The following is an 11540-nucleotide window of genomic DNA, read 5'->3' as shown; positions in this document are numbered from 1 at the left end:
TTTCACTCATCTGCTGAAGTCACATCATCTATACCAACCTTGGCCTTGAGAGTGATACCTTTTAAACATATTGTCAAAAGCAGTTAGATCAATTACTTTTATTGAAATATGAATTAAAATAAAATGTTAACCTCCACAAATGGAGGTAAGTTTAACCTGGAAAGAAAAAAAGAAGCACAACACGGTTGAATGCTCAATGTTAATTTATTACTCAAAGTAGACGAAAAGGTTCAATTTAAGATGACTCAAATAATTATGACTCTAAGCCCGTGTGAAATCTAAGAGACCTCAGTTGGAACAAGAGCAATCACAACACCATGTCTGTCTGTGATGAGTGAGTGGATTAGTAAGAGGATAAATAACCCCACAACAAAGTCAGCACACATTTTCAGGATCAGTTACTCACAGACAGGCTTGCCAAAACAAAATCTATTAACTGCTCTGATTGTAAATGAGCAATAGGGAAAGGCTATGGTGTCACCGAGCTGTACAACCAATGGGTGAATTGGAGCAGTGTGAGAGAGGATGGCAATTTTAGATCGAACCCAAGAGGTGGACATGAGCCTTCTGGAGGGAACTGAACGTGAATCAGATCTGGATCATCTGCAGCTACGCTACTAGTGTCACATTTGAACGCAGAACATCTTATCTACAGCGCCAAACTGTATGACATCATGGCCATACATTAGCCAAGATCGTCTATGAGGCAATAAGGAGAGGGTGGGAGAGCGAATGTTGAGAGTGAGACGGGAAAGACAGAGAGAGTTTAAGGGAGTCAGTGTTTACTGGTGTACAAGCCTCTCCTCCCAACAGGAATTCTTTCCATGTTTCATCACTGCCCACTTGCCCGTACACAAAACGTCTACACAGGGAGGCTGAATCACCTCCTGATGTCATTTCCTCAACTTTCACTTACAATCACATTGAGAAAAAACACGGTTTCACATATGATGGGCTTTAGCATGTACAGTATATAGGGTGTGTACAGTATACGTTTAGCATACACCACGTTGTCATATCTACAGGCTTCAGAAGCGAGTTCGGCTACAACAGAGATAAGGCCACCAAAACAGAGCACGTCGACGTCCGTTAAAAGTCTCGTCGGCAAGCTCCCATCGTGAACACACACGGAAACCCACCAGACAGTTAGCTTGTTCTGCATGCTGAGTGCAAACTATCTCACCGCAATCATATTAAGTGCTATTGGTTTTAGTGGAACGCACATCAGTTTTCACAGCATGATCCGGAGTCAGTCTTCAAGGAAAAACCAAGGGAGAGGAAAAATAAAAACAGTGTACTCAGTGACACAGGCACAACCAATGGGGTGAGAAACCTTCAGTACCATCAGAATCATTCAGCAGGGAACAAGGCATTGATTTTTCACATTGACACAGTACAATGGGAGGTGCAGAGGCGTTATGTTGGAATGAGTGAAAGCTTAGTTCATCTTGTAATAGCATCTTCCACCCAGCTTGTATCTATCCATTGTAGGGTTGGCACACATAAATACATTTTGCCATAGATGGTCCATTTAGAATACATTAACAGGCTACGTTAGGCTTCTTTAGCTGGTGGCAATTAGTGAGGTCAGTCAAAAATCATCTCCAGAATCATTAGCAATGATTAGTTACACTCGTGAAAAGTGGGAGCACCTCGGGTCTCAATGGCAGTACTTCATTAAATCATAAAATTATTATAAAACACTCCAAACATACTTAAAGTTAAAGAAGGATTTTCAAGATTTCTATTTTCAATATGAGAAATCAAAGAACGAATAGTCAAATGTAAACAGAGATTGTATGTTAGTGTATGTCCCAGCACCAACCATAAAGAAGCAGCAATAATCCATGTTTATGGCTGTTGTATGACGGCAGTAGCAGGATTTTTTTCCCCCTCTATCTTTCTCCAAAATACTATTGTTTAATAATGGTCAATATGGCACGTGATCTACTCCTCTTCTGATCTGAGATCAGATGAATTAGAATCGCATTTGAGTGATTGTAGACTAATTGGAGCACAAAAAATCATAAGGTTTAATAAGGGAATATCTGGATGTTAAATAATGGGTCAAAAAACAAATGATCTAACCTGCAAGCTTGATATTTTGCCTTGTTACATTACATTACATAACATTTCATTTCATGTAGCTAACGCTTTTATCCCAAGCAATAAGTGGATTCAACTGTGGGGTACAAACTAAATAATCATGTAAGCTTTTAATAGAAAATGTAAATAGAAAATTATCATATCCAAATCAAGAGCATTATAAGACTCGTTTTAATGTAATATCCTAATTCTACAACAATAACCTAAAACTAGTTTTATGTCAACTGATCTATTCACACACTTTTTCAGAAGATTTAATCTAATTTAACTGATTGGTGGGAAAAGAAGACCAGATGACTCCTTCCAATTAATATTACTCTGTCCCTCATCAACAACAAACTCGCTTATCCTTCCTCTAAACACCAAGAGAGTTTTGCTAAACCTTGGGATCCCTGGTGCTCGGATACAGGCTCTACTTGGTTGCCATGCGCTGAGGGACCCCCTGGTGAGCATGCTCAGATGTTGGCTTTCTTGTTGATGAGCACAGAGCAGCATGTGAGGGCTCCATCCACTTTGACCTTCTCCATATTGGACACGGGGATCAGCATGTGATCCTTCAACTTCTCAAACACCTGTGGGACACAGAGACAAGGCCATCATTGGCAAAAATCTGACATCCTGCTTTTTTAGATTATTCTGTTTAGAACCTATGAAAGACAGTTCATGAGTCTACCCGGTACCAGACGACCCAAGGCCAAATTTTGATGATCGACTTTGTGATTGTATCATCAGGTCTGAGACTGAGACAGGGGAGACTGCCGGTCAGACCTGGGAAACCCAGGTGTTTAGTGAGGTTGAACTGGGATTGCTGGTTGAGGCTCCTGTCCGTGAGGTCTTCAGCACCCACCTCCAGAAGACTTTTTCATGCATCCCGGAGGAGGCTGGGGACATGGAATCCAAGTGGGTCATGTGAAAGGCCTCCTTCTAGGAGTTGTGGTCAATAGATCATCAGTGTCTGTCGTGATGGCGACCTAAGAACTATTGGGTGGACACCAGCAATGAAGGAGGCTGTCAAGATGAGCCTTTCAGGTTGCCTGGCCCAGGGGTCTCCAGAATCGGGCAGACCAATACCTGTTGGCCAGAAGGGCTGAAACGGTGGCGGTTGCCAAAGCAAAAAATCGTTCTCTGGACATTGGTGGGCTGTCTTAGCTGACATCTTTCTTCAGTGTCATGTGGAGGTTGGGGACAGTGGCTATGGCGGGGAAGAACAGTGTTGTGGTTCCCATTTTTTAAAAAAGGGTACAAGAGAGAGTGCTCCAATTATTGGGGTATTAGTGCGGGAATATGGGGCAGTGGGGTTGTTGCTACGAGCCATCTGGTCATTTTATAACCAAAGTAAGAGCTGTGGTCGTATACCCGGCACAAAGTCGTTTCGAGTGGGTGTTGGTCTCTGCCAGGGTTCCCTTGGCTCCCTTATCCCTCTCTGTAAATGATGTGGTTCTTTTGGCTTCAACAAACCGTCATGTTTTGTGCCCTCTGGGTTGGGATTGAGTCACTGCACCCAGCAATTTTTGTTTGTTATTTTGCTGTGTTCAGGGAGTAATCTGAGCATCAGCAAATAGCCTCTGGACCTCATGTGAGGGTGTAACCCCAAGCCAATAAATATGGTGTGCAGTCCAATTTCATTCCCGGGTCAAACAACGCCCCTTTGTCACACCCCACGGTGAACTGAGGCCTACAAACATCACAGGCCTGACACAGATACAGGCCAGAGCAGGACGATGCGTGTCTTGAGCTGGGTGGATTCAAAATCCTTTCAGCAGGTTTGTCAGGAGGTGTGGATGTATTCATTTGTGCTTTAGAACCGAACCGACAATCAGAAAACACCCAATTCTTCTGATCCACGGCTTTCACTCTCCAGAGAGGAGCTAGATTATACCTTCCATGCTATGATAGAGTTGGGAATCAAGGCCTGCCTGTACACTGTAGTTGGTAGTAGTTGAACTGAAAGAGAGAATTTATACAACACTTAAGGTTGTTTACTGGTCAATTTGTAATGTTCTGTCATGCAAACACCCTGCAGACAGACACAAAATGCGACAGGGTGAACAAGGAGAACAAGGTTTCCTGCTCTGTTGGCAAAATATATATGAAAAAGATGGGAGTGAGAACTATTACGACATTCTCAAACGACCCTCATAAAGTAATGTGTCACCCTGTGGACGTTTTCCAGAAGAAAACCAGTGTTTTCCTACTCCACATCCAAACCAGGATATTTTTTCTCTTTTAACTCTCATTTCAACCCTGCTGTGATACTGAGCGAGGCCTTGCGGCACAGCCAGAGTGACGAGCTAAACAAATTCTTATCTCATGATGCAATATGGCTGACGAAGCCGCTGATCCAAATGACATGTTTAAAGGAGCAGCTCTCATGTGCATTATAACTCGTGATTCTTCTCTTCCCAAGACAGTTTGTGTAATGTGGGCAGGAGTGTTTGCCAGGGCCCTCCTTCAGTAATTTAAACAATGGCACTGCACCATCAACCTCTTCTGTAACAACATTAAACCCCTTAAAGTGTTGTTGTTATTGTATATTTCTATACTCATTTCATAATCACTTTTTTCCAGTATCAGATATATTTATTTTTACCTGATGGCACTAGATGACTTAAAGGATCACCAGGGCTGGAATTCCATCATATGCACTGATTTTTAATATTATTATCTCCACTAGAAAGGTGCACCTCTGTCTCTTTTCCACGGCTAATAACTGCATAATATTTTGGGTGGACAGTTAAGGCTGCATGCTCAAAGGCCTCTCATGGTTGCGGTGACTCATACTTTCTCAAAACACATTTTATTGACTGTTTCATTCTTCCAGCTACTACCTGCTGACTCACCAACTACCCTAAAGTTCCCCTGGCCGGTAGGAGCTACTAGTGATTATGATGGTGAGTGCATCGCCTACCCCCAGCCGCCACGCTGCACCCGCAGACACAGTGGGGGAAAAACAATCGGCTCCCTTTTAGTGTTTTGGCCAGTGTCTTTGGCTAGTTACAGCTAACAGGAATACCAGCACACACATCCCTGAGCACATTGCCATCACTCAGCCATTGCCACTGACATCTTTTGCATGAAATACCTTTAACAATGAGTTTGAATGAAGTGTATTACAACGTCTTATAGCACTTTAGTGTCCAGAGGTGGGTTAACAGTTGTGGGTTGTAAGTGTGCAACTTTCTAGTTGCATATTTTAATGAGTTTGTCTTCCAGAGAAGCATTTGACAGGTTTGTTAGTAGGTTTTTTTTTGGTCACAACCTCTATATAACATGAATTCATGTAACACATTTAATGGCAATCCATCCAATAGAAATGTTTAACTAAAAAATAAAAGCAAAGTTGGGGGATCACGAAAGTCACACAGAAACATCCTCTGGGGAACATGAACATCTCTCTGGCAAACAATTTCAGTCCGGACAAAAACTTGGACGGAACAAGCAACACCACCATCTTATAAAATCCCTGTTTAGACCACATGACCAGAGTGTCAACTGAGTGGAGGTTGTGTTTTTGCATAACTCCCCTCAAAACAACACCACTAAAACCCCTGCCGTTTTGGTTTGGGTTTTTTTAATTTGTACATTTCCAGCAGAGTTTTCATTAGTGCGGTTGATATTTACACCTTGGATCGGAGGGTGGCATGGTCCTACACAGTAGGAGCCGCTATATATCACTAGGCCTTTTGTCTGCTCCGTTTAGGTATCTCCAAACCAAGCTGTCACCACCGCTAACCATTAAAGATGCCACGTCTCCACCCCCTCCGACCCCTACCTATTCTCTCTCATGACCCCCTGCTCATGTGGAACTGTTATGTAACTTCACAAGCACACTAAAAATAGACCGGCGATTAGGACAGACGATGTTTGGAGTTGGAAAGCAATAGAAGCCCTGCAGAGTGATTCTGTGGTTGTGCTCACTGGAATAACAAGCAACAAGTTTTGGGAAATATGTACCAACTGGACTTACTGTACAGCAAGGCATGATAGTCATCTCTCAACTTTATGCTATTCATATTCTCCCACTTTCATAAGCGCAACTTCCTTAAATATAGGTTTGGACCAAAAATGGGTTCCCAGCCAATTTCTGGGATATTTGAACTATATAAAGGAAACCAAACAAGCATACATTCCTCTAATATTGCTTGGAACAGTCTGTTAAAAGGTGCTTCCAAAGCAGGAAGCACAAGATACACAAATAGATTTTTTATTATGCTCAAATTGAATTCCCTTCGTTAATCTTCATGGAAAAAAAAAAAAAAACGTGCCATTGCCGTGGATGTAAGTCCAAAGACATATAATTTTGTGAATTCTTCCCTCTAAAAATAGCTGGCGGAGGTAGGGGTTTTAACCACAGAGTACATTTTGAGGTCTGAGCACTGTCTCTGTAGATTGCAGGGTGCTGGGTTCGATGATGTGAGAATCCTTTTGACTTGTTGTGATGTGGAGTGACCCCAAAGCATCTTAATAATACGGCTCCTGCTCAGCCGTTCCAAACCCCGACAGGCAAAGTGAGACAATAACATGTCATTCACGGTGAAATGCAGTGGAAAACAATAAGTGTCCTGAGGCACGTTTTAATAGTGTTTGCAAGTAGGTCACCGTGTGTCCAAAATTAATTTATGAATTTCTGTGGTTATTTACGTGTTCACGCAGCAATGGCGAGTGCTGCGACGCTCTTGGGTTCAGCCAGGTGTGTCGAGTCAGCACTTTGCGGTTCAACGAAGAACATATGCTCTAAGATTTGTTCTGAAGAGGGCCTTCAGAGTGACTCCTCAATATTTCTTTAGAATTAATCCCATTCCCTATAGATTTCCTTTGGCATTTCCCATATAATTACCTGAAATGGCGCCAACTTGGCAACCAGAAGTACAAAAAGACAATTTTCTATCAAACAGCAATAACTATTCTCTTATGAGGAAGTGGTGCTGTCAGGGAAAAATCTCTTTTTTTAAGATAAACTTTTGGCATTTTGCCTTTAATTTACAGTAGATATTAGACCACTAGGCCATGAGGACATCCCAAATAAGTAGTTTTTATAGAAATAAGAAATGCAACATGTATAATTTTTTGGGGGTTCACTTATAGGCATCCCAACAAGCTGATATACAATCCCCAAATACATTTTATGTTGCAAACACATAAACAAACAATGGCTAATTTGCACATCCAGCAGATCCAGAGCCACGTCGGCATTCATTTTGGAGTCATAGTGGTCATCTGCAGATTAAGCTATGGTTTAGAATCCAACAGCTCTTGAAGAAAAATATCTGTCTCTTTAGTAGCTAAATGCTCTACTATGTTCCCCGGTCGGCTACTAACTTTGTCTGTCTGCTGTGTCGGGGTTTATCAATGGGGGGAGTGGCTGCTGTGTCTGTAAACAGCACTGATGACAGCAGTGGGATCGGACCAAAAAGTTGTGGGCGGGAAACCAAACCACGGTCTGTTGAGCTGGGGGAAACTGCAAAGACAGATGATCATTTCTGTGTGTCATACCCATATTGTCAATATGACTGATTACAGCCGATTTAAAGGGCCAGTGTGTAGCATTACAGTGGCAGAGATGGAATATAATATTAAGGTGATTTAGGGTGTAATAACCAAGCACTCACTCTAGACCAATCACGTCCATCTAATATTACGTCACATAAAACTGTAGGTTGGTTTGTTAGATAACACATTTCTGGCTGTGGTTAACCTGTGGTGGTCTGTGCAAAACAACCACAGGGTCTCCCTCTGCAGCCGGTTGTTTATCTCAGAGGTCTGGACAGGATGGAGAGCAACAAAGGGAAGTACTCTTTAAATGTAAGCCACTAAACCAGTCTGGTTGTCCTGACGATGTGTTTTCCTCTCAAAGGTGTAACCTCAGGACTGTAAAATAACATGTTTGTGTGCATAAGACAAAGTAACCCTGTGTGTGTGCGTCCAATGACCCCGAACGTTACCTTCGCACTCTCCGGATACTCCTCGGCTGTAGGGTGCAGAAGCACATGTCCCTTATCAGGTAGGTTCATGTAGATGCAGTTGGCAGCGAGGTCGTCAGGCACGGTCAGTTTGTCGTAGCGATGGTCACTCATCTGCTGCATGATCTGCACGTAGAAATGAGACAGACGGGGAATAGACATTTAGCTAAACTAACTTCCAAGCTGTGGGGAGTCCAGATGACTTCCAGGGAGACAGACAGAGAACAGTTACACTGCGAGTCTGAAGCAAGGCCACAATACCAAAGGCAGCACCGCATCTCTCTGCTGGCCAAACCACTCTCGGGGGCCTGTGGGGCCTTAATGGAGAACACAGGAGCAGACAGACATTCTTTCTCGGCAGATGTCATGTTATTTATGTAATCTGAAGGAGTTGAAAGTGGGACATGCGGTGGAGGGGGGGAGGACTAGAAGACGCCTATGTTGCCAAGTGGAAGTCGGGGGGTGAGGATGTTATGACCAGAAGGATAGGCAGGTGCCTCTTAATGTTTATGAGCAGAACATCTGCGGACGGTTACCTCAGAGACAAGAAGGGAAAAAAAACAAAAGAATATTCAGAGAAGGTATTTTGAGAAATGAGATTTTTTTTTCAGATGTAGACCTCATCTGTGTTTTTCTACTGTTCCTCTTTCTGTCATCACCTTTCATCTTTAATGGTGGGCGGGATGAGTCGGCTGTTTGTTAATAATTCAAAAAATCCTTTCAAAAATCACTATTAAAACTACTAAATTAAATTCTCTATCAGATTTTGCTCATAAAGTTCACCAAATGCCAGCCATGGGACTAAACAGCATCCCAAATGTGTAAATGTTTGACGTCTTGCCTGATACACATAGGTTTGGAGGAGTGGCTGTGAGCGAATATGATGACATAACTAGAAATATGGGAGGGAAAATGTGTGTTTGTCAGCACAACGTGCTTAGTGAGCAGAGCCTTTTTCCTTTGTGATTTATATACACTGTTGGACTATTTCGTTTTCAGACACAATCCTCTGTTTATTCCTGTTTAAATGCATCAGTAATCACTTTTGACCAGGTGCGACAATTACATGATGTGTATCAATTACCCATGTAAAATTAATCATGCATAACATTTGTTTGGCGCTATAAAAGACAAGACATTTGCAAATTATTCCAACTTTACGGGCTTACTTTGCAGCTATTTATTTATTGAGCCAAGCAGTTGCCTCCTGGTCTGCTGTGTGGAGGGTGACAAATCCTCCTTTTAGTCTTAGGAGAGGGCAAGCTTCAATGATGTGTTCCATTGTTTGCTTTTTTCCACAAACCCACAGCGGGCTCGGGCTGCTGGCCCACCTGGAGACCGGCCAAGGAGGAGTCGTGGTCGTCCTGAATCTGTTGATGGCTGACCACGGTCTCCTTGGGAGGTTGAGTGAGGACTGACACCAGATGTTTCTGTGATACATCCTTGGAAATTGGGTGGTACAGGCTGACGGGTTTTCTTTTTTAATACCAAATTGGTCATCTTCGTGGGAGATGCAGTATGTGACTTACATAATATGTCTATTGGTCCAAACCAATAGCAAATGAGCTGTTCTAAGTAATCCGTTAGGGGTTTCCTGGGAAAAAGTATTCCGCACACAGGAAGTGACACATTTTAGTTTCTGGCACCAGCAACAGTCCTTTGTTTGGAATAAATAAAACAACTGTGCAGTTCGTATGAGCAGTAAAAGCCATCATTAAATAGAAAACCCAAGGAAAAAGTACACACTTCCCGGACGAATTGTTGATCTCGGGGAAGTGCCGCCCGACGCCAACGCCATAATGAAAGTTTTGCTCCAATATGTGACAAACGGATTTACCAGAAATGTTAAAAATTAAGAAAAAAACAGCGGGAAAACATGAATTACACCAGTAAAGCATGATTAGCCATAACTCATGTTTGATGTATAAACAGTTAATTTATAGTCTCTGAAAATGACTGACTTAAAACATGAAATGAACTTTATAGGAGCTGACATGGCCACTTCTGAGTGCAAGGCTGCAGGGCGGATCACAAGCAGTGTGTGCGCATTACTGTACGTCTGCATGTGTGTAACCAGACCAGACACATTCCCAGGTGACTTGTGGGTGTGTTAGGTGATTGCAGCCGCCCCAAATGAAAACACTGTCCATCTGCGTGACCGCCGAGACTGTCTCTCGCACACAGGGATTAAGAGTGGTCGAGGGGAGAATAAACTCGGACTCCACCAAAGATCACAGTTCCCGTTTCACGCGGTCTATAAAACATCTCATTTTTCTCAACAAAAAAGTCGGCTTGTGAGAAAAATGTCCTCCAGCGAAATTTCAACATGCTTCGTGTGAAGTTCTGATCCATGAAATGCAATTAAATCCTTAGAAAACTTGATTAATGGAACAGTCGGTTCAATCGGTTCAATGTCAACGGGTGCAACCGGTCAATATAAGACAAGATTACTATCTATCTTTAATGCTGAAGGTGGTTTGATTTATTTAGGGCTTACAAAATAAAAATCAAGGGCAGCCAAGTTATCTTGGTTACTGTATATTATTAAGACATTTTAGTGTCGCAATCATCAATTTGTCCAGATTGCACATGTTTACTGTGAAAGCAAATGAAAAAGTGGAGAACAAAGGCTTCTACGCCGTCATCCTGCCCCTCGGTTACAAAGCTACAGCAAATCAGCAGCGACTTAGTCCTGGACAGTAGCCGAGGTCCAGTTAATACACAGAGTGGTAACTGGGCAGCAGAATGTGCTCGGTCAGAGCTGCTGAAACCAAATATTTACTGGAAGGTAATAAAATCCCCCCCTGAGCTATCTCGACCAGTTAAAAAAATATACAATTTACCAGATCTGATGCTGTCCACAGTAGTAATCGGCATAATCGGTATCTTGGCCCGTGATGTGAATAATAATGCTCAGTGCAGTAATCCTTCCTAGGAAGCCTTTTAACAGTTTTACAATACTTCTTACAGCAGCATAACAAATGCTACTCGCTGCTGCTTTCCAACTAAGGGGGGAAATGAAACTGAAATTGGTTCCTGTTGATGCACGATAAATGTTTGTCATTGCTCACTGTGGAATATTATTGGTCCATAGGGAGGGTTTATTGCTGCACACTAAGGTATCCAATGGAAGATGAAAAAGAAGGGAGGTAAGGGGAGGGCAGGATGATAACACCTTTGATAATGCTGAGAAATTAACAGAATCCCAAATAGTGCACTGAAACTATTTACATTTCTTCTGTTTTTTCTTCTTATCTCATGAATAAACAAGGCAACAAACCAGAAACCGTATACTGTCGGCTTTGATATGCTATCAGTAGCTGCTGTCTGACTGCAGCTGACTCATGGACTGAATTACATCATTGGCAAGGAAGCCCACATGCCATATATAGCCTGATATGATGCATGCTGCACAGCTCATCAATTCTCCTCGCCACGCTAGCCGTGTGACTCAGCAGGAAAGTCATCAAACAT

General features: G+C 42.5%; 1 protein-coding gene across 2 annotated transcripts in view; it reads right to left on the bottom strand.

Moving 5' to 3' along the window:
* Positions 1–192: 192 nt before the first annotated feature.
* ddah1 (dimethylarginine dimethylaminohydrolase 1) overlaps positions 193–11540 on the bottom strand; it is a 77723-nt gene continuing 66375 nt past the window's right edge. For both annotated transcript variants that reach the window (XM_084011310.1, XM_084011309.1), the window contains exons 5-6: positions 8049–8192; positions 193–2678 (exon numbers count right to left, since the gene is read on the bottom strand). In XM_084011310.1, the coding sequence (XP_083867436.1) occupies positions 2562–2678; positions 8049–8192 (261 nt within the window). In that variant the 3' untranslated portion in view covers positions 193–2561. The remainder of the gene's footprint in view (positions 2679–8048; positions 8193–11540) is intronic.

This window comes from Eutrigla gurnardus (assembly GCF_963514095.1).
Source record: "Eutrigla gurnardus genome assembly, chromosome: 6".
NCBI lineage: Eukaryota > Metazoa > Chordata > Actinopteri > Perciformes > Triglidae > Eutrigla > Eutrigla gurnardus.
Note: the sequence above shows the minus strand (reverse complement) of the source record. Positions and strands in the feature narration are given on the sequence as shown.